The following is a 27,337-nucleotide window of genomic DNA, read 5'->3' on the forward strand; positions in this document are numbered from 1 at the left end:
AGGCAAACAGGCTTTCTAAAGGAATTCTGGGACGGTTTAGCCGAGAGAGGCAGAGCTACACAGGCTCCAAAAGTCAAACCGTTTGACTAATTGGTTTTGTTTATTGGGATTAACCTGTTGAAGGACCATCTCAACTAGGAAGTGTGGATGCAGCGTTTGCTAAAAGAATGTAAAATAAATGAAATCTAGCGAAACATTTCCTTAGATATGCCTGTGAAGACCTTTATTATAATAATTGAATATTCCATAAAGCTTAGCATTCATAATAATTTATAAAATAACTCATGTTTTATCCCCCCCCCCACAAATAAATTTGATAGATATGAATTTGAATTACAATTACAATCAGTCATAACTAAAAGTTGCTTTAATTATCTTGTTCTACTGACAAGAACAAGAGGTCGGGTCCATAGGTATAAAGTGACTAGAAGAACATCTATATTCAAATGATTAATACAGAAGGTACATAATCACAAACATGGACCAAAGGGGAACGACAAGGCATGAAAGGACAAATTGTTGTAGAGACAACAAACACAATTACAGCTATCAAAAGTCGATGTGAAACCTCAGAGGGGAAAACAAAGAGCAGCAGCGTCTGGGTTTGTGAATAGAACTTGTTCTTTGTGCCACAGTCTGAATCTACACCTCGTGTGCCTGCATAGAAAAACTCAGCAATCACAATGAGTGGAAATCACAGAGGAAAAGTAAAACCTATCCCAGAGGTGAGAACATCACCACTGCAATGTCCCAATGGCTTCCCAAAGAATGTCCCCTCGGTAACCAGCGTGCAGAGACTTTTGGACCTGGATCACAGAGATACACTGAGACACTGTGTCCATCGAGGAGAGACAACCCCGTGGCTCTAAAGGTCGATGAGGTCGTCGCCGCTCTCGTCGCTCTCCACCGTCAGCTGGCGGGTCCACCACTTCTTCACCTCCGACCCCGAGGAAGCCTCGTTGTTGACGGGGTTCATCTTGCACACTATGGACTTCACGCTGGTGCGACCTGAAAACCGGCAGAGAAGAAGACGAGAGCACCACTGAAATGGCTTATTTGATGAAAATTGTACTTTCTTGTTACTTGTTCTTCTGAGTTTGTATCTCCATGTGGAAATGCACTTATTGTACGTCGCTTCGGATAAAAGCGTCAGCTAAATGACATGTGATGTAATGTAATGTAGTTACTGGAACAAGATTTTGGTACCAGGAGCTTTATTCGGTTTGTAGTCCGAGTGTAGATGTAGATGAATCACTTTTCGAGCAGTCTAGGGGCTGAATGCCATATAAACACGCTGGCCTGCAAGACATCTGCTAACCCAGCGACGGCCGTCTGATGAGGATTCTGCTTTTCATCGCGCTCGTATACATGATGTCTTCATAACTGGAACAGATTGCGCGTTGGATTCATTCTGAGGCACCAGACGGACCGGAGGGGGCAAACGCCAACCAAAGGCGGGATCGGAAGGTAAGCTAACGTCTATATAGGACCTGAGGCCCTTTAGCCGCCTAGTCTCCCCGGGCTACTGTCTAAAGGAAAACTTTAATTAATTGATTGGCCCACGTCTTTACAGAGACCCGCCTCCGGTCTCTGAGTCGTGGATCGAGCTGCACTTCACACTCTGTGTTTGAATCGATGCTCGGTGCTGCAACACAGTCAAAGGTCTTTCCTGAAGTAGAAATTTGAATTGTTAATATGTCGGTCGTGTTGCTCAGAGAATTGTTGTGTTGCCGCTGTTTGCATTTCTCCTGATCGTTCTTTGACTACAACATCGGTCGCGCATCTCAACCTGCTAATCTCACTGTAAACAACAGAACAGGACGTCCTGGTGCCGGAAGTCCACTGGCAATGCTGAACCCAGACCTTTTTAATTAACCACTTCTTCTTCTTCTGTCTTAACAAAATTCCATCTTTTCAATAATAACAAGGTCACATAAAACCGGCGTCTCCCGCTGCAGAGAGACACACACACACACACACCCGTGTCAAGCGTTATGGCACTTTACCAGAGCGTCCCGTGCAGAGCTGTGACACTCGCACGCCGCCGCACGTACCTGCGGGCAGCCGCCACTGCCCCAGCTTCCTCTGCGGCCTCCCCAGGTCTGAGGAGTCCTGCCTGAAGCCTCCTCTGTCCGACAGCGTGGGGCTCAGAAGCTGCTGGAGACCGCTCATCTGAACAAAGAGAAGACGTCAGGTCAGGCCTCACCACCGCGAGCACGGCGTGCAGATGGTCGGTGTGCGGGGGGGGGGGGCTTCACCTCGGGCTGCGAGGGGTTGTTCGGGTTGTTGACGTTGTGGTCCTCGCTCGGCAAGGTGGTCTCTATGCTGGGGGGGTTGAGGAAGCGGCTCAGCTCCTGCTGCTGGCTCTCTCTCAGGCTGTGGATGATGCTGCACGACTGCTGCTGCTTCTGCGAGGGGGCCCACAAACACCATGGGGTCAGTGTGCGATGCCCCCGTTGCTGGGAACAAGTGTGTTTTTGAGAAGGGTGCTTTTTTTCGAGGGAGACTGACCGCCCGGATGCGTTTGAGGCATTTCTTGAGCCACATGCGTATGGTTTGTTTGGCAACCTCTTCTTCAATGGTGTACTCCAACTGTTCCCTGGCCAACAGCTCCTCCAGCTGGAGAGACTTTCTAATGTCCACTGAGCGATATGACAGCATGCTGCATGACACACACACACACACACACAAAGGGAAAACAAAACACACATACAAAAGATTTACTGTCCTGTTTGAAATCCTCCTTGAATTTAGATCTGACATTTGAGTTTATCACATGCACATGCAAGTCAACAATTGACAAATCAAATCAAATCAAGAAAGTTCAATTGAATAATATCCCAACAAAAAAGTTGCCTGTTTTCACATGAAACTGTGAATATTAAGCAATCATTAATTCATAATTGTTCCTCCCTCATTTAAAGTAAAATAGGGAAGAAATTAGAAGAAACATTGGGAAAAATAAAATGAAAAAGCTTTTGAAAAGTGTTTATCTCAAAATAAAGTACTTCATTTAAGCAGAATTTATTTAACTGAATTGTGTTTGCTTTGCGGCTTTAACTTTTATTTAGATTTAGAAGTCATGTCTCAAAAAAACAACAACTAATATAGAGAAATGAATGGAACTAATGTTGTTAGTTGTTGGTTGGTTGTTGAAACTCTGTGTTCGGCTCTATTCTTTGTTAATATCACTTCTGGGCAGTAAACTCACAGGTTCTCATCATATTCTATTCAGTTTGGACCATCTCTCCACATCCAACCTCCTCTGTCCGATGCCTCTCATCAGTACATGAAAAACTCAACTCAACCCAAAACCCCTTTAATGGGGTGGAAAAGGAGGATGGATTTACAGTAGGCTTAAAATATAATATGCTTTATTCCCTGCGCCTTCATTCTGGGTGTGAGTAGATACATTTGCTTAAAAGATTTGGGCTTTGTCTCTTCGTGGCACTTCACATTGACGCTTTAAATACTCGCCTTGGTCTCTGAATACATGAGACGTTTTGCCTTTGAGCCGCCTGTGGGAAGAATTAACATTAAGGGTCCGTTCGTTGATTAAAGGCTCTGGTCTCTCTGGCTTCGCTGACCACATTCCTTTTTTTGGGGAACGCCATGTGAAGTAACCTCTCCGACTACTGGATTCGTTGCCGTGACTACCTGGTGGGTGTGAATGTCCCTCCATTTCATTGGGTGATTAGTATCGCGTGATGGGACTTGCAGCCCATATTATTGGTCAACATGTTTCCCGCACTGCTGCCCGAGAGCTGCAAAGCTAAAAGAGAAGCACTCCTTCTAAATGTGATAATTCTCAATTAGGTATCAGAGGTAGGTCCATGTCCTGGTGTAAGCTGTATCTGCGCTGCGTAGTGTGCGCTGGCTTGCACGGTCACCTGAGCACGTCATGGAAGGTCACATCTCCTCCACTGTGCAGCCGCTCCATTTCGTAGCACATGTGTTTAAAAAGCAACTTGTCCTTGTCCAGGTCCACCTCCAGCCTGCCCCGGAGCAGACGGAGCAGGAACTTCACCCGGGACGTTGGTATCACACCCTGGGGAGGCAGTTGTACAAGTCACAGGGTTCCCCATCAACGCCCCATCAAAATACACTTGATGATAGTGTTTTTTGGAGGTGGTTGGGTGGTTTGTGAGGCCACAGTTACAGCTACTTACTGGGAAAGGTGTCATATGCTACATTGTGCAGTACAGTCAGGCTCCTTTTTACAACCCGTGAGCATGTTGCCGCCTTGGATGACTTAATGGATAAATAGGAAGGGGTTTTTACTCCGGCACACACTGTTCTAATAACTTCAACTAAATTACTTGGTGCTATACTTCCTTCCCTTCAGCCCTTCTCATTAGCTCTCACCCTGCTTTTATCTTCTTTATATTACGCCTTGCTCCTAGCCATTTGATCATCACCCTCTCCCCTCCGCTGTGTCTTCCTCCTCTCTCCTATTACCAAAGTCTCACCTCCCGTTTGTCATCCACCATGTTCCAGATGATCTGGAAGTGCCTCAGGTCATTATAGCTCAGCAGTTGGTCCTCCTCGGTGGAGTAGAACAGAGAAAAGTTCTCCACGATGATGGCTGCACAAATAGCAAGCGGGATTAATAGTCACAGATGACAATATTCTATAATGGCAGTTAGTTGGTAGTGTTTCTATTACATTAATGCAGGTTGATAGGCATCCCTTTATAGCTCCATATAGCTATTTATCTAGGAGACTAAACTAATCGCAATGACAATGACTGCTGCTCTTCTTGCTTATCTTTGCGTGCTGCTTCTTTGATTTGTGTGACCTTAAGCTACACGTGTGTTCTTCTCAGCAGGTTAGTGGTGGCTCTAATATAACATATTAATGCCTCACCATTAATGTATTCAAAATGATGGTGTGGCACAACGGCACTGTGGTACGACACGGCAATCAACCCCCCCCCTTCCTAAAGAGATATAATTTCTGCATGATGGTATTAATTATTCGGCTTATAATGAGCTGCAATAAACTAAGCTCTAGTCTCTAAAGGAACTCTGTCACCACAGAGATAACAAACCCTGCAGTCTCGCCTCACATAAAGCAGTGTGAAATAGAGTGCTTGCTGTTGCTAAATAACACGTTTGTAACACATTTGTGTCCCCTAAGCCGTGTGAAAGGAAAGACATGGTCCCCACAGTGTGAGTAATACAAGAGCACCTGCACACACTGACCAACGAGTAGGTTGAGCATGATGTAGGCTATGATGACATAGAAAGAGCAGAAGTAGATAAGCGCCCCGGCGTAGTTGCCACAGTCGGTCTCCCAGTAGCGGTGCTTATCCGGGGTGCAGAATGGGGCCTGAACCTGGAGAAAGGAAAAAAAAAAGAAGACAAATGGGCATTTCATTACCGGCATTTCAAATGCTCCCCGAAATGTAACGCTCAGCGCTCGGTTCGCAGCCTTGCAGAGAGCCACGTGAGCGGGTTGCATGGTCTTGTTTTTTTAAAGTTACTGTGTGTCACTTCTCACTTGCCTCCCACGTATTGTGGTAGGGGCCCAACCAACGGAAAATTGTCGGCACAAATGATAGCGTTTACAACACACTGTATTCTTGTACTCTGTGGACGGTGTGTTCTTTTGTCCATCTTACCATGCAGTCGTGCATGATCTTATTCCAATCCTCCCCCGTGACGATACGGAAGAGGACGGTGATAGCCTTGCCCGCTGTGGAGAAGTTGGCGTGCCTGTTACAAGGGGAGACGGACAGCTCTGAAAAAAGGACTTCTACCGAGTCTACTGCACACAGGGGGGCAGTGCTCATCGTAAGGGGGGGGGGGGGGAGAAAAGGCCTCACCGGTTGATGTTTTCTCCGTACTTGACGGTCCCAAAGAGAACTACGCCGGCAAAGGCGTAGCAGAGGAGGAGGAGGAACATGCCCACGATGATGAAGAAGCTCTTGTACATGCTGACCACCACAGTCAACAGCAGCATCTTCAGAGTCACCTAAATTCACCGCACACACACACACACATTTGCAAATGTATTATTAGGATACAAATCTGAAGGCTTTCGGCAAAAGATTCTTCAGCACAGACACACTCACATGCTTTCCACATATGGTGAAGAATCTGAAGACAATCACACATGTGCCCATCATGTAGGTGTATGCATTCTGGAGGGAGAGCGGTGATACAGTTGAATGTAACGTTACAGGCACAAGAACTGCTCAAATGTTCCCTTTGTGCGTGTCGGGAATTTGCCGAACCAGTAAAGAGAAGTGCAGGACGATCCAGATGACGCCCAACGACGTGACCAGCAGGTCGTAACGGTTGCGTCGGCTCTGCCAGTAGCCCGCGGGAGACATGGCTATGAGCTTCATGGTCACCTGGAACAACACGGCGCCGACAGGTACCGTCACATGCACGTCTACGCAGGCGATTTATACCCTTCAAGTGAGGGACGAGGGTAACAGGCTCACCTCTAGTACAAATATGAAGGTGAAGACAACCGACATGGTGGCAAGAGGAAATGTCACCTGATCGTCCACATCCCACTGGAAAAAAGAGCAGGTGCACACGCATGTCAGTGAGTTACCTCCCATCTTATTAATGCAGCGCGTTGGGACAGCTCATTAAAAAAAAATAAAAAAAATAACAGAGAAACATAATGAAATGGCCCGAGGTATGCGACATGAGGCTTTACCTTGACTGAGAGCAGCACCGACTGTGCAAGCACAAGTACTGCAATGCCCCGTTTGAAGAAGGGGTGTTGAGTGATGTCATACATCTTGGCCCGGAAACCCCCGTTTTCTGTCAGAGAGGCAGAGAGAAGACACCCTCATTTCATTTAACACGCTCATACTGTCCAGTGGCTTGTGGTCTAACAATAAAGAAAAACAGCTGGTCAATGAATCCGTGGTAGTTTTCCTTCCTGTCCACCAGATGGCACTCATGGACTGCTTTGGCACTGATGAGTCTTCTTTTGGGCCCATTAAAACACTTGAGCTGCTTAAAAATAAATGGCCCCCAGGCCACAGGAGCAGTCACCCAGCTACTGAGAGGGGGGCGGGGGCTTGGGGGTGGGGTCTGGCACCCCCAGAAAGTCTCAATTGCCAAATTGAAGGGGGTCTCAAAAATCATGAGAGAATTCTTTTCAACTGGCAACTGCCATTAAAAAGTATTTTTGAAGCTAACTGGTGCCCAGTGTTCACAATTTAAACTGCAAACAATACATTCACAAATATAAGGACGAGTCTTTACGTCAGTTTGTGAGAACCTGGATTAAAGTCCGACGTTGTCCCAACTCTCCTCTTGACTACCAGGATGAACACGACAAGCCGAGCCGAGGCCTGTGTGTTCGGGTTAGAGTGTGTGTGTCTGCAGAGCGCAGCAGATGTGTGGATGTGTGAGTGGCCTAATTATTACCGGGTCTTTTAACTAGAATATAACGACACTGCTGCCTTCTAGGATTGTATTTCCCCATTTGCATGCGTATTTTTGTGCCAGCGCGTTATAGCATGTTATGCTCGCCACAACTATCCACCAAGGGAGTTAAATTATCTAATGAAGATGAGATAGAAGTGACGGCCTCGGTGATAATGAACAGACACAATATCTTTACAAGGACTTTTGAGTCAAACCGCTTTGAGCCAGATCGGCACAGAGGCCTCTGGATGCCGATCAAAAGTCTGGTTGCTACAATAAAAGCGTCACTGCTGACTAAAATCTAAGCAATTGTTCACAAGTAGTTATCAACCTCGGCTCCCGACTGTTAATCAGAGGAGGAAGCACGGCGGCGTGATTCTTCCACATTTCTGCGACGGCATCCACGTGGTTTAAATGTGTAATAAAATATGCGAGGTCAACATTAATCCACTCAGTGGATGTCTGTGAAGAGGAGATTTTAGTGCAGATGAAGCTGGTCGCTCCCTTTAACGTGTGATACACTGATTACTGACATATATATTATCTTGCTGCTATTCAGCTGCCACATTACTACTGCTGGAAGGCGGGTCAGTCCTCAATGATACAATAACAAGGACTATTGAATGCGGATTAGGCACCAGGGCGAGGGGGCAGGTGCAGAGGTTGGGCTATTTTCAGTCTACTCTTCAGGTCCTCCCATCTCCTCTGGTCCACCGTGAGGAGAGCCGTGCCCTGCCGACGGGAGACACACAGCACTTTAGAATTGTTTTTTTTTGCTAGCTTGGTTGCAGCATCCGTTACGCGGTTAATGGATGCCGCTGCATGGCTTTCACCTTGTTCTCATTGAAGTTTGCGATGACGACACCCACGAACAGAGTGAGTCCAATCATGCATCCCAGAAACACAAAGACGTGGATGTAGATGCCGTGGATCTGCAGGCACAAAGGCATTTTAAACTGGCACGTCACGTTGTTCTTGTGATGAAGAGAATGACATGAGGAAGTGGGTGGAGAGGTAAGGTGTGGCTCGGTACCGGTCCAACGCGGTGAATAATGACATCTCGGACCTCCACCCAGCCTTTCAGGGACAGCACTTCAAACAGAGCCAGCATGGCGTTTCCCACATTGTCAAAGTTGAAATTGCGAGGGTTGGCCCTGTTGAAGGACAGAATTGATAACCTGGAGGTGAACAACACTCCAATCCAACACACAAATCAATCAATAGACAACTAAAGAACAAAAAAAAAACAGTCATACCAGACTCTCGGTACCCAGAATCCGGGTTTCTTCTCTCCTGGCTTCAACTTCAAGTTGAGATTTTTAGAAACGCTGACATTTATTCGGAATATACCATGGCAGTCGTCCTTTGAAACACAAAACAGAGGAAGCAACCATTAGAACAGCCGTTAGTGAAGTCGTTGTTGAAATAACAAGTCAAGAAACCCGTATCTTAAATAATTAAAAAGTACCAACATCACGATTCTCCTCCTTACTATGCGATTAAAGTGATCATTTTTATGATTATCCATCTCTTCAGCTTATTGAGTTAAACGTGTTATTGATTGATTGGTCTGTGGGGGGGTGGTCTAGTGAGCAGATCAGTGTGCTTGCTGTACCCGTTTGAGGATATGGGGGTCATTGCACTTGGCGAGCTTTCCGGCAAAAAGCTGAACTCCGAAGCTCGCGAACACCAGCATCAGTGTGAGGAGCAGAATGGAAACCTGCAAGAGAATCAATCAGGAGTTTAAAGGCAGAGAGTTCAAAATAATCCACGAGTGTGAGATCAGAGAGCGCCGCTGAGGGAGTCACTCAGCTGGGAACGGAGAGCATCGCTAACTATTGCGAGCTGCTTTTCAAATAATTAGAAACGGCTTAGCAGGCGCAGCAAAAAAGTGAGCAGAGGAGGAGCCAATGCAATCACAACAAGAGCGCAGTACAACAAGGTAAATAAGATGCATTAATGTTCAAATCCTGGTAGTGCAAGGATCTACTATGAATTATAAAAACTGAAACGTCAACCACCTTGAAAAACCTTATAGTCCTTCACATATCTAAAAGCCTTTTAGGGGACTATTTTTTACAGTTTAACAGAATTAGAGCATTATCAAAGTAAGTTCACTTCACTGAGGTGTAAATAACTACCTGCCTGATGCCTGGGCTTTCTCCTGATTACCTTTTCCCAAGTAAGTCTGAGTGAGAAGACTGAGTCATGTTCTTGCACATCGACTATGTTGTTTCTCTGAGTAAATGTAATGTTCAAACAAACCATAATGTGTGGATAAACAAAAACTAAAAGAAAACCTGAAAACCGAAAGCTTTTACAATGTGAAAAGCTTTGCACCGTTCCAGCGCACACAAGTGGAAATTGAGGCTGACAACGAACCAGGAATATCTCCTTGAACCCCTTGAGAACCTCCCGCACCACCTTCCTCATCTGGGGTACCAGCTTGAAGATCCTGAGCGGCCGCAGGGAGCGCAGCATCATCAGCAGCTGAGCCCCAGACTCAGGAGGGACGTCAGGAGGCAGCCAGCACAGGAAGATCAGACTCACCTGCAGAGAATAGAGGCCGACAGGGCGGGGGGGGGGGGGGGGGGCAATGTGTTTGTGTCACGGCTACATCGCTACGTGCACGGTATTCAATATTTCAGAAATGAACTGAGCTAGGTGGAGATTTCCTCACGAGATAGATGAAGATGTCCATGACTCCCCCGAAGTCTCTGATGACGGCGGTGGGGGTGAAGAACAGGCCGTCGGCCATGATCTTCAGGTTGAGCTCGATGCTCATGAAGATCACAAACACGTACTCCCCGATCTGGAAGGAGAGGAGCGTGAGCGGGGGGGGGGGGGGGCGACGGTCGGGTGCCAATGAGGCATTCCGCCCCGCCCGCTGCAGCTCTTCATACCTGCAGTGTGGGGGCATGCATGACCCGGGTGAAGGGCGATTCAAACATCATGGAGATACACGAGCAGATGGTCACCACGATCATAACCCAGTCCAGATAGGTGACGAGGCCCAGAAGATCGCTGCGGGAGGGGGAGGGGGGGGGGGGGGGGGGGATAACTCGCATTAGCATGTCCTTTTTACACGTTTTAATTTACACAGAAAAACAGTTGATTAAGTAGGTCACGTGAGCTACTTGGCTTGAAGACCAGCGGAATTGCTCAGGGATGAGTCAAGAGACGGATTGTGAGCAGAGGTATCAGACAGAGAGAGTGAAGCCTTCTCATTCTGTGTGTGTGAGTGTGCGAGCGATGCCTCGGTACCCACAGTCTCTGATCCAAAGGGACCGGCTCTCATTTGAATAACCAGCTCTGCATGAATTACAATGGGGTTGCATAAGGGGACCTCACTTCACCATCTCCATTCCTTACCGCTAGTTTTTGAGGCGAGCACAACTGGCGGGTAATAAGAATTAATAAGTATCCCACTGCTGCAGAGAGGACTGATCAATAGCCAGAGGGGGGGGGGGGGGGATCAATAATTCATCACACTTACTACAGCTGGTGGTATTTGGTGTTCTTCACAGCTCCTGTTATGGGATCAGTTTTAGATCTAGATGTGAATTGACGCAAGAAAAATTCATTGTTAACAATGTTGGTAAAATCCTCACAGAAGGATATTCACCGAATGCTGCAGATGGAACAGTATAAATTATATGATGATAACGTTGTTATATGTTATCATCATATCATTTGTATATACATGTATTTGGTGCTGAACTTCATTCTGAGCCACAGGTAGCTGCCCAGAGAAACACCTTCAGACCGCATGTACGTTTGATCTTACGCATTAAAGCGAGCCCGGACAATCATCCTGCAGAAGTTCCTGAAGCGGTGCTCCCTTCCCACGATAAAGAGAGGCTTGTCAAAGTACGGATGGTTCTCCCTCAGTTCCTCCTCCTGGACTTTCCTACGAGCACCGAGATGGGACAAAAACAGCTGACTTTGCACAACAGCCGTGGATCAACAAGGACCAAACAGAAAGGTCTTTTGGGCGGTTGATGTGTGTGTGTGTGTGTGTACACAAATACCGTTTCATCTCTGCTTGTTCTTTCTTCTCCTGGATCATCTTGATCTCACTGTCCTCCCTCTGCGCATTACGGTAGCGTACCGTACTAGAATGCTGGGGGAAGAGAGGAGATGACAGATGATAGAAGACACCCTTTTGTTTTCCTTATTTCTGGTGAAGGACCAAAACAACAACAACAACACTCCTGAGTTACAGCGCGTCAGTATTTCTGTGTGCGTGTGCGTGCGCTCACATCCTGGGTGAGCGTCTCGAGGGACTTCCCCCGGCTGATCCTCTGACTGGTGGACCCATGTCTCAGGGACCTGCGGGTGCAAACAGCAAACATGTGTGATGCAGTAGAGCGATAGCACTTGTTTGCATTGGCGGTGGTATGTGTGTGTGTGTGTGTGTGTGTGTGTGCGTGGTCAGACCTGCGCTCCTGACGGATGTGATGCTGCACGCTGAGTATGGAGCGCTCCTTGGCAGGCTGGCCCTCGAAGGATCCGCTCAGCATACGCTGTCTGGTACAAGCCCTGCGAAACACAAACATGTTTTCTTTCTCTCCCGCTTTGTACAGAGAAGATTCAAATAGAAACATGGTTGAATATGAGCGTGGGAGGTCAGCCCCGATGTGGGGCACCGTCCCGGGGGTAGCTCCCAAAGAGCCAGCCTGTAGCCGTGGCGATGCAGACTGTTGTTTGGAAACGGGTTCCAATCATTGAGTCAGTGTGTGTGTGTGTGTGTGTGTGAGTGTGTGTTTGTGGGCATCCGTGTCTGTTCTGGCTGACAGCAGTGAGGTCCCACGACACAGAGCTAACGTCGCCGCCGTGGGCTTTAATCATTTACTTTGTTCGGTGGCGGTGCGCGTGCTCGACTCCGCGTCGGCCCGTCGATGTGACTGTGAGACCTAATTGTGCGTTTGTGCGAATGACGGCAGGCCGGTTCGAACGTGTTGTGACTACTGATTTGCTGTCTATCTTCCAGACTGACTAAATAAGGGGCCTAGGGTGTGGGGGGGGGGGGGTGACAGATTGGACATTGTACCGGTGGGCCACTCCACACTTAGTGGGAGCTCGGTCACCCATTGACAGCTTAATGGGGGCTGTGAATGAGTGTGAAGTGGGTCTGCGTGCGCCTGAGACAGCGGGAGAGAGAAGTGCGTCTAGTGGGCACGCACTACCGCGTATTTCTGTGAATGGTGCAAAACTGAATGCAAGAGGATGGTGTCAGTACAACGTCTCCCCATCTCCTGACCGAAACCAGGGCCAGTAGTGTTCAAGAAGAAGACGAGTTTTTCTCATATTCTTCGAAATTGTCATTAAATCCCGACAGCGGCCAATAAATCAAATAGAAGAATTATTTAATCCGGGACGTATTAAAAAAAAAAGCTTGTGGAGGACTGGTGACGTAAAGTCCTCCAATCATTTATTCGATGTCATCTACTGTCTTTGGGAGAGAGATGGCAGTAGTGTGGATGGTGCTGTTGTCCGGTGGGACGGTTTTTCCCTCGAGAGGACTTCAGCTGGCTGCTCAAGGTCACCGATCGACCCTTTCAGTCGTGAGCACATCTACACGTGTGGGGTTTGTTGCGGTGGTGCGGGAGAAGTTTTAAGACGCTTCCTTAATGAACATCAAACTACAGCCATTGACATTTTGGTCATTTACAACCTCATTCGGAGACGTGCAGAAGTGTCTTACCGCAGGATTTTATTGATAGTGTTCTCTTTCTCCAGGAGGTTACGAGCTCGGATGCTAAATATTGACCTGCGGAGCTGAGGGAGAGCACATGGTGAGGCCGTTTGTTAAGTGTATAGTGTACCATACAAACAACAGTTACTACTGTGCATTCTTATTGGTTTTTCTTCTGGGCATATGGCCGTTATCCTTCTTTACGTCCGCTTTCGAAGTGCGTGTAAGTAAGAACGTACCTTTTGGTCGATGTACTTGTTGTCCTCGATGGCTGAGCGTTTGGAGTGGTCACAGGAGGACGAGGATGCAGAGGGGAGCCGGCGGAACAAACAACTAGTGTCCTGCTGCTGACGATCAATGAACTGCTTCATAAAACTCTCCCTGGAGTACACAACACACACACACACACACACACACAACACACACACAACGCACAGAAGTGTAACAAACGGTTACTCACCGAACAACTACGTATGCTTAAAGAAAGTCATCACATTGGTAATGCAACCAATACGTATAGGTACAGGATGCAATAATTAGGAGCTCCTGCTGCAGCGGCACAGCAGAGGGGGGCTGCAGAGGGGGGGGGGGGGGCTTCTCCGGGAGCCGGCTGTGCATTTCATCAGCAGCTAAACAATCCAATTGATTATGGGGGTGCCCTGTGCTGGACCCAGTTCAGCTCTGCTGCTGGAAAACGGCACAAAGAGAGATCCAAAAGGACTTCTTGCAGAATATGATTGGTTACTATCTTCTTGGGCGCTAGTCTGAAGTATTGATTTCTGGTTCTTTTCTCGCAGCATGTGAGTACTGTAGAAGTCCCCCAGTTTTTTATTGTCTTTAGGCCCCAAAAAATACTAAATACAAAGACTTTTTGGGATGGGATGCCTGTCTGGGTACCTGATCCTGGGCACGGTGAAATCCGACGGGAGCTTGGAGATCTTCACCATCTGAGGTCTGTTGGGGAACTTCTCGAATATCCTCAGTCGCAGAGGGAGCTTCTCTTTGGTGTCAGCGTTGGCCTCGCTTTGCTTGAGCTAGAGGAGGTTGGGTGGGTAAGTGGGGGTGGACGTGGGGGGGGGGGGCAGAAGAAAAAACAGGCATGAACCAGAGCAAACGAGACAAGACACAGTCAAAGGAAGAAAGTGAGACACTAGATGGGAATGAAAAAGATAAATGTCAAAATAAGACACACGGGGGGAAGGACACTGTTACTGTGGTTTAGGTGTGAAGAATTTAGGGATTTTGAGAACTGCATGGAGCAAAAAGCAGGAGGCTAAACGCAGGTGGAGACTGTGCAACACGGAAGGGTCTTTTAATCAAGGACTAGTGCAGCTTTCTATTTCTGCCTGATGATGGCAGCAACACACTTACCTGCGGCGCACACACACCACACACACACACACACCACACACGGCCATATTTAAAACGAGATCCCACTTACTTTGAGAAAAGAATGGAGAAGGCAACAAAAGAAAAAAAAAAAAGAGGAAAGATTACTTTGGAGTGGTTAATGGAGAAAAGGAAAAGGTAGAGACAGTCAGAATAGTGCGAGCGGGAGCGATGGGCCTAGCAAAGCAAAAGGAAACTAAATAGATGACAAAATGAATGGAACCAATTATTCCCATTAAATCACATAGGGGGAGGCTGATCCCCACGCAGGTGTTTGGCGTCTGTCTGCCCGGAGATAACCCAAAATGCATTGCAGATAAAGATGTGGAAGTCAACTGCTTCCTTCAGAGCAGCAAATGCTGCCTTGGCCCCGTCACAGTCACAGTGTGACGGGCATCGCTATCTGTGTCCACAGCTGGAACCGAGACGGACGTTGCAGGGCGTGAGACTAAAATAAGCAAAAAGGCAGAAAGACCCGAGCGACATGAGTTGGGAAACGAAAGATTGAGACCAAATTGAAAGGGATGACGAATAGACGACAACTGCTTCAGCAGTAAAGGAATGGAAATGATGATAGTGAGCCTCTTCCTACTGTGCTGCAGTTCTCTGGGGTGAAACTTTGCTGCAGTCATCTCAAATGTGTTAGGGATTTAAGTAGAAGTGCACACCTAGTGGTGCATTAATGCAGTAATGTCTAGTGTAGAATTGTAGTTTGTGTGATGTTAGAGAGTAGATATGTCATTTGTATGTTAGATGACGTGAATGCATTATAGTAAATAACAATGTATAGACATGTAAATCATATAAATACTGTACACATTAACATCCTGTCACGATGTAATGTTAAAACCTGGGGACGGAAGCTAATTGCTGTCCTTTATGGATTTCTCCCAACTTTTTTTTTTTTAGTTTTTTCTCCTGTCAGGTATTAGATAAGCAATTGGACAGCCGAGGGAAGGAAAGTACTGCACCACATAAACTGTGATAAACCATGAAGAACTGTGATCTTATATGCTGTGTTGTAATTGAAGTGTACTAGTTATAAGATGAAGACAAACTATGTATACTATGTTATATTCACTTATTGAGGCATAAAGCCAGATGTTTCTACATAGAATGCATTGGAATGTGAGGGAGAGATAAGACAGAGGTTTCAGGTTACTGCAGCAGTTTCACACTTGGATGTGAAGAGGATGAACCAGGAGGAGACCCTTGACAAGCCAATGACATTCAAACGCACCCAAGAGACCCAAAAGACGGGCCCCCGGGAGTTTTAAAAGTACCAAACTCAGAGAAGAACTGTTAAGCTTTGATAAGTCACCTTATCAAATTCTCTATTTCGCGAAACACATCCCTGTTCTCATTGTATTTCACTTTGTAAATTCTATTCCTTATCACTTTTAGTTTAGTTATTACATTCTTTTTGATTTTTAAAATTCAAACCAGGTGACTCTTTTGATTCACCGTAGTGTGATCTGCCTCGAGGGGCTTCAGAACCCCAAAAGTAGACTGAAATGTACCCGTACATTTAGTCGCCAAATTCCAGCAAGCAGCACACTCACAGACACACACACTCACAGACACACACACACACAGACACACACACACACACGCACACACACACACCTCTCTGTGTTCATCTCCGCCTCTTAATCACACGTTTTTCTTTCATACAAAAGAGCCAGAGAAGTGTGTGAATTGTAGTTTCTGATTTTGCACATTGCCTCAATCCTGCACTGATCTCCCGTTATTGCTCTTTATTCTTTATTCTATTAACGAGAGGAATGAAGTGTTCCAAAAGAAGGAACTTGACTCCTAATCAGAGATCTTGTGCACTGAATGATGCATTCTTATTCATGGGATTACATTTCTCCCACCAACGGGGGTAATAAATATGCAGTGAATTTCATTTCAATTCACCCTGGGGAAACACATCGGAGACCTTCACCATGGATGATTTACTTTTTCCTAGGGTGGCCTACACTTTAGAATTGTTTGGCTGCTACATTACCAAACAAACAACTTTATTTCACAATTGTCGCTGGGTAAGGCATTTATCTATTTATTGTGTAAATGATTTTACACAACATCTTAGCAGGTGCACTAGCAGGTTTCCTGGATGGATCACTAGTAACTGTGAGTGCTTAGGACCTTCGGCCTGGTCAAAAAACAGGATCAATAAGGCACGCATGGACACGCGAGAGCTCAGGAACAGAGCGCTTACCAGAAAAATCTATTCCCTATTCTTGGCTTCAGCTTATGTGTATCATGGAAGAGGAATTGCTTTCTTCTATAAAAGTGCACACAAGACAATATGGTAATTGTAGTAAACTTTGTTTTTAAAGCGATTTTGTAACAACACTACACAGTGCTTTACAAAACAATAATGAAACCCCCTTAGGCTGCTAAAATGAAAAAAGGTCAAAGGAGATGAGCGAGGAGGAAGTCGAGACAATGTGATGAGTAAGAACCTGACTCCAACCATAAAGCTTGAAAAGTGTCATCAACCGTCAGATGGCAAGCTGAAAGAATTGTACAGAAGTTTTGGGGCGGGTAACTGATTGACAGGTTGCTGGCGCTAAAAACTGAATAGAGTAGAATAGAGTATCAATTTGAATGAAGCTACAGACTGAGTGGTGGCGGCTGCAGAAACTGGGCGTGACCAGTAGAGCTCCATCCGCGGAGCGGGATGGTTTACAGGCCGCAGAAAGAAAAAACTCATTCTTTTCACTTGACTTTCATTTTTGAAAAAATATTCTATTTTGATAAATGACCCGATTCTCTCGCAATTACACTGTCTTGTCCCCCTTGAAACAATTCCCAAGCTTCACCCAAGTGTTCTTGTTGCTGTGCGCAGCGACCGCCTCCGTCGGCCGGTCCATCTTCCTTATAGGAAGATGGCGATGTTCAGAGGCATGGAAACGCTAAAGCAATAAAGGTACATAAGTAAGTAACTTAAACAAATAAAACGAGAACCCATTTTTCAGTGACGGCTAGTGCGAACGGTTTGGCCGTACACACTCTGGCTGGGCCAGATTTGGAAGAAGATATTTCCAAGTATGTGTGAGAGAGAGAGAGAGAAAACGCCCATGTGTTCTGCTCTGTTTCACAGTCAAAGGCTGGTGAGTCCAAACCACTGGTTCACTTGCCACCAACCAGATCCAGTGTACGGAGGTGTAACAATGGAGCCGAGACTAATGTGCCGCGCCGCCGCTTACTCCTTCCATTCAAGCCAATTTCAGGCTTGGCTGAGCCGGGGAGCTTTGCGTGAGGGGTTTCAGCGGCTTTCCCCAACCGAAGCTGGAGGAGGAAGAAAAGCTAATGCTGAGCATTAGACCACATTCAGTCATAGCCATCGATGAAAAGGAAGGAAGGGGGTGGTCACGTCACAAAGGCCTCGGACAAGCTGTTGGAGAATCTAAGTACAGAGTGTAGTGAAAACAAGATTAAACCCCCTACAGACATTCATGTAATAGCTAACATACAAGGAAGCTTGAGTTCTGAATGACAAACCCATGTTGTGGTTGGACCCTTATCTCTTCCACACATGCAACCCTGAAAACATCTTCTTTTAAAGTGAGCCAGAACACAACGCCGGATCAATCTGGAAGAGGCATTTCAAAATATTAACTTCACAGTCCTTGTGTGCAGCTGACCCTCCAACTGCAGACAAACTACTTGAAAAATCAGTCATCTTTCATCTCTGTCACGCATTCTGGCCATTTCAGCATAAGCACTAGTTAATGAGTGAGTGAGGCAGGCGAACACTCCCGCTGGGTCGCTCATGTGAGAGCAAACACGCAGAGAGCGGATAACGTCGGAGGCCCGGGCCGATGGAACGACGGGGAGCTGACGCACGCCCGCCCGAGTGCCTGTGGGCGGATGTGCGTGCAGTCGTCTGCTTCCACCATTCAGACATCAGAGCCTGACTTTTAGGAATAACACCAGACATTCGCAGTGCACGTGCAGTCGTAAACGCGGCCTAACCTGCGGCAGGGTCTGTGTTGTCTTGGCTAACCCAATCCGGAATCTATGTTGAAATCGTGTGGATCGACATGCTTAGTCCCTGCCATACGTACAATGAGCTCTGTGCACGCCACACTCCCTCAACGTCTTAGTTCCGCCGGGTCGTGGGCCAGTCCAGCCGTAATACCCCGGGGTGGGAGGGCTCAGAGCGAGATAGCAGGGTCCCCCTCTCCTCTCGGCTGGGCAACGAGCCGTGCCGTGGCAGCCTTTAAACCCCTCATATTACAAACACCTGGGGATACCATATCATTTGATGCCTACACTATTTCTCACAAGGAGGTCCTTAGTTTATACATCATATAGATGTTTTATTCCCACTTAGGGACACTAGACACCACTGTTTTGCAAACATATTCCACTCATGCATTTATAAAGAAAAAAGCTGGCTAACCTCAATGGTTCACATGGCAACAGACTTTTGTGCGTCATCCATATTTATTAAATCAATCATTCTTTTTCATCACTCGAAATGGGGAAAAGCTAAAATAGGGGAAGAGCTTAATAGTAGTATTAAACCAAAATAAATCATTAAATCATTAAATAAATGAATAAATCATTTTATACTCAGGCCGTGACTCATTTTGTGTGTGCTCGTGCTAGTTTTACAAATGCATGTGTATGTATGTGCCTGGAAGGTCTTTCAATACAGAATAAAAAGAAAGGTGACATTCAAAAAGATAAGCCCACATTGTGTTGGGATTCTCCAAGGGGTACACTCTTCTGCTCTCTGCTCCCTCCGCCTTTCTCCCCCTCCACTAAATCCCCAAATAAGTCCTCGGCCCATTAAATCACCTAAATGGGAGGACGGGTCTCCTACTTTAACTCAAGGAAATAAAATCTCTGAGGGGAAACCATAAAAACTCAGACTCTACGTTCACCTAAACAAAAGATATGGTTCGTGTGGATTGCCTTCTTAAAATCCGGAGCGCACATAATGCTCGCGTACGGATCGATCATGGGGAAAACGCCACTGTGCGCTCCCTCAACCTGAACCTCATCCATCCGCAAAGCAAACATCCATCTTCCCTCACCTGAGACTCTCTTCTCCCTTTCCTGCACCCCCCCCCCCCCCCCCCGACTCAAATGACAACCGCATTTCCTCTGTTCCACTTCTCACCCTGTCTGAGGCCTGTGGGGACCCCCCCTCCCTGTTGGTCTGGTGCTCCCTACCAGATGAGCATCCTCGAGGATGCTCATCTGGTTGGGAGCACTCCTCTATAACAGCGTCGGTTTAGCCAATAACACTCAGAGATAGGACCAGTAGCAGGACCAGTAGCAGCACAAAGAGGCCAGTTTGCGTGCTCCACTCGTGAAATCCTCCGGAAAGAACCAATTTGAAATCAAGTGTTTGATGCGCGGGGGTCTCGAACTGGACGGCAGTAGGGTTAGACGGCACAGCGGTCTACTTTATCTTTTCCGGAGCTTTTAACTGAACTTCTTGCAGCCGGATGATCAGGGGACAACATCTTTAGGACAACCATCGTCCTCGAGAGTGTGCAGAGGAGATTCCCTCACAAAGGCCCTCCTAGTACCCTCGAGCAGAGTAAAAAGGTGCCGACAGGACCAAAGGCCTCAAGGGGCGGGGAGAGGAAACAATAGACATCCTTTCCTAAAAAACATCTCGGACATCAAGTGTGATCGGTTCCTCTTTCCTTCCCCAAATTCTGTTTTTGTAAATGAATCTGGAAATGACTTCCTTGAGCAACGGCAGCAGAACGCCTTTCTTCGTGCACAGGTCCAAAAGAGCCTCCCTGCTCGAAAAAGACACTGCATTTCTCCAAAGCCTTTTGCAGGTTTCTTCTCAGAAATCCTCCAAAAATGCATAATGTAGATTTAAAACGAGATCGGAAAAATATAGAATAAATGAATTGTGCTTATATTTACAGCTGTAGGCAAGTGTGCCATCATTACTGCGGTGACACGTCATTTTTAAATCTCTGCAGTAACGCCGCAATCTATGTGGAGAATTTTTTCACAATATTTGCTGAGAAATTCTATTGAATTCTATGAATTTTAAGAATTGTGTTTTTGCGCGTCATTCATTGTCTTACTCGCACCCATCCTGCTGCTTTATCTTTTAGTTAAACCAACCAGATTTGGCCACAATCTCCATCTGATGGCACTTGAGTTCAAATCCACTCCTCATCCGCATCTTCAGCATTCTCTTCATCTCATCATCACTGGTGGATTTTTGTGCAGCACAATGCACATTTGTTATATTAATTCAAATTCCAGCCTCACATCAGCTATGAACAGAAACACTCCTAGGAGGCTGTGTGTGTGTGTGTGTGTGTGTGTGTTTGTGTGTGTTAATTTCCTCCCTTCACTTCTGCTTTCCTCTGCTGTCCACCTCTCTCCCTTCTCAGATTTCATTAAAAATTCCAGCAAACCTAATTTCACGCAATAAACGCATTATCCTAATCAACACTGATGAGTAGAGCACGCACCGGCGCACACATACGTGATGTCTGTGTTGTGTGTGTGTGTGTGTGTGTCTGTGCTCATGGCTCATCAGTGGAGTAGAATAGACCCGTTTTTCATTAGCTGCAGCACAGCTTACACTCTATTCCCTAATTATTAATGATCACTCTCCATGTGTATGCACACACACGTGTCTATAGACGTGCACCTTTGTGTGTGTGTTGAAAGTAAAAAAAAAAAAAAACTTGAATTCCCGTTCTCGGTGCTGCGATGACCACATTTCACTCGCCAGCAGCTCACATCACACAACATTAAAGGCCACAATCTGCTTAATCACAGGGCAGCCACCCACGATCCCATTGGATTGTCCTGACGCGGCAGCTTCAGCTCATACGGGGGGGGCAAACAAAGTCAAGACGAAGGGGCCGTGGAGGCCGACGGATGCAGTCAGCACACCAACGGATGCTTCAAGCTACTCACTGATGATGTCATTGGGGAATGAGCGGAAATGGACAGAAACCGGGGCGCTGTTGCTTTTTACGCACACATGCACACTCCATGACTTTTGGGACCAGTACATTGACTTACATGAAATCACTGGAGACACTAATCATAACCTAATCTAACCTAATCTGAAAAACTAGACCTCAACCTACAGTTTGACCCCCCCTTGCCGTCCATGTTGTGTAACGTTACCAAACACCTGCTCTTTATTGTTGTGACCGCAAAACCTCCTCTCAGTAAGCTGTGAATCACCCACAACGTTTCATGAGTATCCTGCTGTGTTCCTTTCAATGGGAACGTTGGTTCTACTTCTTTTTCTATGGTTCTGACTCAACAGGCATTTGCCTTTTAAATCGTATGCGACAGACGCTTCAGTAACTTAAACACAGTACGTTTCAAACAGCGGCTGCTGAACCCTGACGCTGTAAAGTGAAATGATGTTATTTTGTAAGGTCACAATGACCTTGGGTCACTAAATTCTAAGTTCAACCATTAGTGTAACTACTGTACAGGGAGATCCACGGGACTATTCCTTATGTTCTATGAATGAATACATGATGCGCTCAAGGTGGTCAAAAACCGTTGGCAGTGACTTACAGACAATTATGGGATTTCATCGGAAAAAAAGCGTGACCATTGTTCAGTGCAGGTGGGCCTTATCGCTCAAACCTCGGCAGCACCCGTACGTCGTTCCAGACACACACACATCCATTAGGGACACACCTGCGACCACGCGTTTGCTGCTCCTCCAGTCGTCAAACGCGGCGGCGCGTGAGGTGAGCCGACGCGTTTGACTGCCTTTTTCTATTAACTACTTCTGACACGCGTGGCGCATGACGTCGGGGGCAAGATAACACCTGAGAAGAACACATTCTCTCCACACAGCTACGGATTCAACGTCCAGTGCGCTGATCAGTTCACCAATCGTGCCATCCAGAAGGTAACGTCATACGATATTCTCTGTGGTCAACTTGTGTACAGAGAGCCCACGCTTGGCACTAAAAACGCAGACACACACACACACACACACTCCCCTTATCTCGTTTTTAATGATACCAGGAGAAAATTCCATGATTTAAATAGTTTATTCAGCTTCAATTTGTCTTTACATTATTGGAAATTTATTGGAACAAAACGGTCTGTGTGTTTGACCAAGTGTGAAGAAAAACATATTAAAAATATGTCTAAGAGGAGAGAATTGTGTCGGTTAAATTGTTAAGATGAATAAAAAAAATATCTATATATATATATATATATATATATACATCCAATTTACATAATGGTCACCGTATTACGATTTGCTTTTGATGGAGGAAAAAGACAACATACAGAAAAGCTATTTTCCTTTTGGAATGGTCACATTAAGGACGAATCACAAACATCAGCAACACAATAAAGTCATTCATCAGAAAAAAAAGATTCATCTCACACACTATGACTCCTCTAAAGCCCACGTCTGTAGTGCTCATAGAAGCGTTGGCCGTGGCATGGTGCCTTGTGCCAAATGTTTGCAGAAGCCTTCTCTTGTGGCTGCGTGATCACAACCTGCCGCCTATTTATATGCAGCCTCGCTATCCCTGATTGCAGCACCTGTAAAATGGGCAATTTTACAGTCGCTGCGCTTAATCACTCAGCTGTGGGTGGGAAATAACTGGCCCAGGCAAGCTGAGACCTGCCAGCCAGCTCACAGTGCACACCGCTTATGTGGGTGTGTGAGTGAGTGTGTTTGTGTGAGTGTGTGTTCATTTCCATGAGCTTCTCCAGCAGATTAATTCATAGCGTATGGCATGGTATGGCTACCAAAATGGTCTTCCCAGGATCTTCCTTCATCAGGGATTGTGCGCCCTCTAACACAACACTCCCCTGAGAACTTCACTTTGAACAAAGACAAGCACGCAGGCTCTGTGTGTGTGTGTGTGTGTGTGTGTGTGTGTGTGTATAAGTGCACAAGTCTTGCTTAATTCAAGTTAATTATCCAATAACTCAACTCTAGAGAGAAAAACGTCCCACACATTACAACCCTGTCACTCTTTGAAATAAAATTTGGCAGCAAACAAGAATCTAAATTTGCCAGAAGCAGGCGGAAAGTGAGCCTTTTTATTTGTGTGAACTCTTGCTATTATACTTATTCCAACTGGTCAATATGTTTAAAGAATGGTACTGGTACTGGAACGCATTTTGGCTTAAATATTTTGGCAAATTCAGTTGACTTAAAAGAACAGTATGTCAATCAAATTAATTTGAACTTTTCTGAATTCATACAACTGATTCAAGGGGTGCCGATGTCAAAGATATGAAACATGAAGTCAACTGTTTCAACATCACAAAGGTACGAGTATTAAAGTCAATCCAACACCCCTCTGTGTGTTCAAATCTGTCATTTTGGCATGTGATGTTTTTTACTAGACTACATAATAGCTTTAATCTCTCACAATGTGTCACTTCCTTCTGTCATTACTAAAAAAAAAGGAAATTATTCAAAATCAGTCAAACCATTCCAACTTAAAAGGAATGATGCGCTCCCACGTCTACGGGATAAAACACGCAGTCAGAGCTGCAGGAACTCAAACTGCTTCGACAAAAACGGCGGTTCTTACCGAGCTGCCAAACAAAGGCAGAAATGTCAAAGTGATCACAGAGCAGTTGAATAAAAAGCAATACATGTATAAAATATTTAAATAGTGGGTCACTCACAACTAGGAAACCAACTGTATTGACCAGAGTGTCTCAGATTGTTTATATGGATGTAGAATGTGTTTATAGAGGACAATTAGTATTGTGTGTCATGTGTGTGTGTGTGACACATGGTATTAATTTATTAGTGCCCCACTCGTCTTATTAGGAATTTTATTACTGTGCAAATAAATGAATGGTTCCAATTCCCGAGTGAATACTTCCCCTAACGAATCTGAACATGAGCATTTTACTTCTAGAATAATTGGTTTCTTACCTGTTTAAGCTTCTTTAAGTCTTCATCCAGCTCAAGGTTGTCCAAGATGACAGCCACAAAAAGACTGAGCAAAATCTAAAAAGCAACAAAAGAAAGTGCATTAGAACACAACGCTGTGTGTGACCACATTCCAAAGTGGAAAAAGACTGATAGCATTTCTATAGCCCCTCAACAGCCCTCTACACAGCGATGGCTAACAGAACCCATGGTCTGCTCAGGAAGACGTTACTCGACTTAATCTTCACTCAGCTAATACTTGCTTGCTGTTATATCAATGCTCTGAATATCAAATTGAGCCCCTTTTAAAAAAAGTTGGAAATCGTTGTTTTTTAACCTAAATGCATTGGATTGGATTTCCTGCAACTATTAAACCTATTAAACCATTTGTAATGCCTCACAAAATGTATATTATATTGGTATACCTGGTAAACTTTGACTTGATCTCTCCTCAGTGTGTGAACACATCGCAAAATGTAAATGTCATTATCTCCCATTGGATTATTGATATAAGAGCTTCATCTTCAAAAGTACAAAGTGTGCGTAAGTAATTGCATTTGTGGCCTGTTCTCCTCTGGAGGACATCCTGTCCGTCTGGGGCTGAAGCGTGAGTCATCCTCAGAACGTCTGTCTGGACGCCACCCACATTAGAGGCCAAACCGGCCAAATGTCAGCCCTTCTCACGCCTGCACGTCTGATTAACTGTGATTAGATGTATCAATGGGAGCTCTCTGACGGAGGGAGCTGATTGGATGCATCGAGAAACCCATTCATGTATCCGTTTGGCCACTTATTCTTTACCAACCCTGCTTTTACTGACCGGAATAATGTGACTAGCGTGAGTTTGAACGGAACACGGCACTGAAGTGCATCTCTCTTGACTCATTCGACGCGCACACTGGAAACAGCGCAGTGAGTTCCTCACCAGGGTAGCAAACAGATGGTAGAGGATGAAGTAAATAGCTACTACGGGAGCCCACATGTGACCTACAGCCACCAGGGTCTGGTCCATGACGTCGACCCAGCCCTCCTGGGTTAGGATCTGGAACATGGACATGAAAGCCTGGATGGAGAAAAGCACAGCAATAAGAGGCCGGAGAGGAAGGACGGAGGGAGGCGAGCAAGGAGCTGACATCTTTAAACACGCTTCTCATCACAGGAGGGCAAATATCCCGGATCCCTGGCACCTCCACCTGCGACTCCTCCTTAGCCTCTCACCTCCAGATAGCCAGCCAGCCCCACCCACCCCCTCCAAGCTGCTCCCACGTCACTGCTGCAGCTGAAGATAAACCCGGCAACAGGTTGTTGCCTGTAGGGGGAAGACGGCCAAACATCATTAACCATGATGCGGCGTGCGTCTGTGGTGCACATGAGGCACGGGCAGTGACGGAGAAGAAGGGAGGAAATGAGAGCGAGCACGGAAGTGGCATCTGTTTACGAGCCAAACCCCCCCCACCCCCCACCGACCCCCCGCGTCACGCTGTTCCCGGGATCGGCGAAACGTTGGGAAGGGGGGGTGATGAGAAGAAAAAAAAAGAAAAAAGAAGGAAATATGAGGCTAACGAAGGAGAAAGGGCTCATGAGCACTTAGAAATCAAAGGATGTGCCACATCTGTCCACCCCATCGCGCAGCCCATCATCGACAGCTGCTTGTCTGAGGAGTCCCTGTGGAGCAGCTCGCAGGAGTTTAGGAGTTCTCTACTTGGTGAATATGAAATCTACCCATATGCCCTTATTCTAACTGCATGTTTCCCTGGGAGAAAATCATTGGAACATTCCAGCATTCTCAGAAAAGATCTCCTTCTTACCAGAGATGTTCATGTGCTTGTAAGTAATCTATCATGAAAACAGGCATAAAGCAATGACTGATTGAAAAGACACAAATGAGTGATGAGATGAGAGTTAAAGTGGTAAATAAAAACGTGTTACGTATATACGGATAGGCACTCAGGCTTTTCACAATAACTTTACACTTTTACAAGGAGCAACTCGGTTACTTAAGTTTAAAAAACAGATTGTCGTTTGAGCAAAGAAACAAACAAAGAAGTGACTTGACCGAAGTACGTGTGTTCTGTGTCTCTTTTCATGCCGGGAAATGAAAAACAGTCTCACAGGCGATGTTGGGTCAAAAGCGACAGTTGTCCTGATTGGTTAAAACCAGCATGTTGAATGAATCACCCATTTGTGCTGAGCTATGACAAGTTGTGATGCATTTATGCACAGTTTACCTGAAAGAACACATGTGAGAAGGCATCCAAGAAACGAGGCCAGTACACACAGATCACTGTCAGAGCTGTGAGGGGCTCCTTACCCGGGGGAAAGTGGTGAAGCGGTCCAGCTCCTCGACGAAGCAGAACATCTGCAGGCTGATGGCCGACATGACGATGAGGAGGCTGGCTGTGAACACCACCAGGCTGCCGAGTTTTTTACCGGGACCGAATATCTTATACACAAAGTCCTCCAGAGCCGGGGAGATCTTTATCAAACGGACGACACGCAGCACCTGAGGGAGGGGGGGGAAGCATTCACACATTGCACCGTTTCTGTGACCGAGGAACAAAGAGGTGGTACTCCAAAGGAGGTTTACAATGAATAATTGATAGTTATGAAATGGAAACACGCATTTGATTGCATTAATGTGGACCCCAGTGGAGATGTTGCAGTGATACTGTGCTCTATCAACGGTTTCAGTCCCAGAAGTCCTTGCAGTGACAACAAACCCCAAAAAAGCTGATGCATACTGGTGTGGCCTCGATCAGGGATCCAGAAAAGTGCCTATTGATCGGATAACCCCAGATTTCTCTTCACGATCCCGCTCAAATCCAAATGAAGGACTATATCCCGTTCCCTCGACACGCAGCCAAATCAAAGAGACGGTCTGGTCCTGCAGGATCCTGCAGCAAACTGACCCTGATGAACACTATCCATTTTACAACAGTTAAACCATAAGAGGTC

General features: G+C 46.1%; 1 protein-coding gene across 5 annotated transcripts in view; it reads right to left on the reverse strand.

Annotated features, from left to right (window-relative positions):
• Positions 1–208: 208 nt before the first annotated feature.
• The window catches only part of nalcn (sodium leak channel, non-selective), a 54,578-nt gene continuing 27,449 nt past the window's right edge, over positions 209–27,337 (reverse strand). For all 5 annotated transcript variants that reach the window (XM_037488245.2, XM_037488246.2, XM_037488250.2 and 2 more), the window contains 32 exons: positions 26,694–26,885; positions 25,308–25,445; positions 24,386–24,460; positions 13,993–14,129; positions 13,335–13,476; positions 13,105–13,178; positions 11,838–11,939; positions 11,660–11,729; positions 11,429–11,520; positions 11,185–11,307; positions 10,894–10,950; positions 10,301–10,421; positions 10,078–10,209; positions 9,780–9,947; positions 9,013–9,117; positions 8,654–8,760; positions 8,431–8,551; positions 8,231–8,329; positions 8,036–8,129; positions 6,676–6,782; positions 6,452–6,526; positions 6,239–6,358; positions 6,077–6,145; positions 5,828–5,976; positions 5,624–5,717; positions 5,205–5,337; positions 4,470–4,585; positions 3,891–4,048; positions 2,512–2,662; positions 2,259–2,408; positions 2,055–2,172; positions 209–1,008 (listed from right to left, as the gene is read on the reverse strand). In XM_037488245.2, the coding sequence (XP_037344142.1) occupies positions 866–1,008; positions 2,055–2,172; positions 2,259–2,408; positions 2,512–2,662; positions 3,891–4,048; positions 4,470–4,585; positions 5,205–5,337; positions 5,624–5,717; positions 5,828–5,976; positions 6,077–6,145; positions 6,239–6,358; positions 6,452–6,526; positions 6,676–6,782; positions 8,036–8,129; positions 8,231–8,329; positions 8,431–8,551; positions 8,654–8,760; positions 9,013–9,117; positions 9,780–9,947; positions 10,078–10,209; positions 10,301–10,421; positions 10,894–10,950; positions 11,185–11,307; positions 11,429–11,520; positions 11,660–11,729; positions 11,838–11,939; positions 13,105–13,178; positions 13,335–13,476; positions 13,993–14,129; positions 24,386–24,460; positions 25,308–25,445; positions 26,694–26,885 (3,732 nt within the window). In that variant the 3' untranslated portion in view covers positions 209–865. The remainder of the gene's footprint in view (positions 1,009–2,054; positions 2,173–2,258; positions 2,409–2,511; positions 2,663–3,890; positions 4,049–4,469; positions 4,586–5,204; positions 5,338–5,623; positions 5,718–5,827; positions 5,977–6,076; positions 6,146–6,238; positions 6,359–6,451; positions 6,527–6,675; positions 6,783–8,035; positions 8,130–8,230; positions 8,330–8,430; positions 8,552–8,653; positions 8,761–9,012; positions 9,118–9,779; positions 9,948–10,077; positions 10,210–10,300; positions 10,422–10,893; positions 10,951–11,184; positions 11,308–11,428; positions 11,521–11,659; positions 11,730–11,837; positions 11,940–13,104; positions 13,179–13,334; positions 13,477–13,992; positions 14,130–24,385; positions 24,461–25,307; positions 25,446–26,693; positions 26,886–27,337) is intronic.

This window comes from Pungitius pungitius, chromosome 10 (genome assembly GCF_949316345.1).
Source record: "Pungitius pungitius chromosome 10, fPunPun2.1, whole genome shotgun sequence".
Lineage (NCBI taxonomy): Eukaryota > Metazoa > Chordata > Actinopteri > Perciformes > Gasterosteidae > Pungitius > Pungitius pungitius.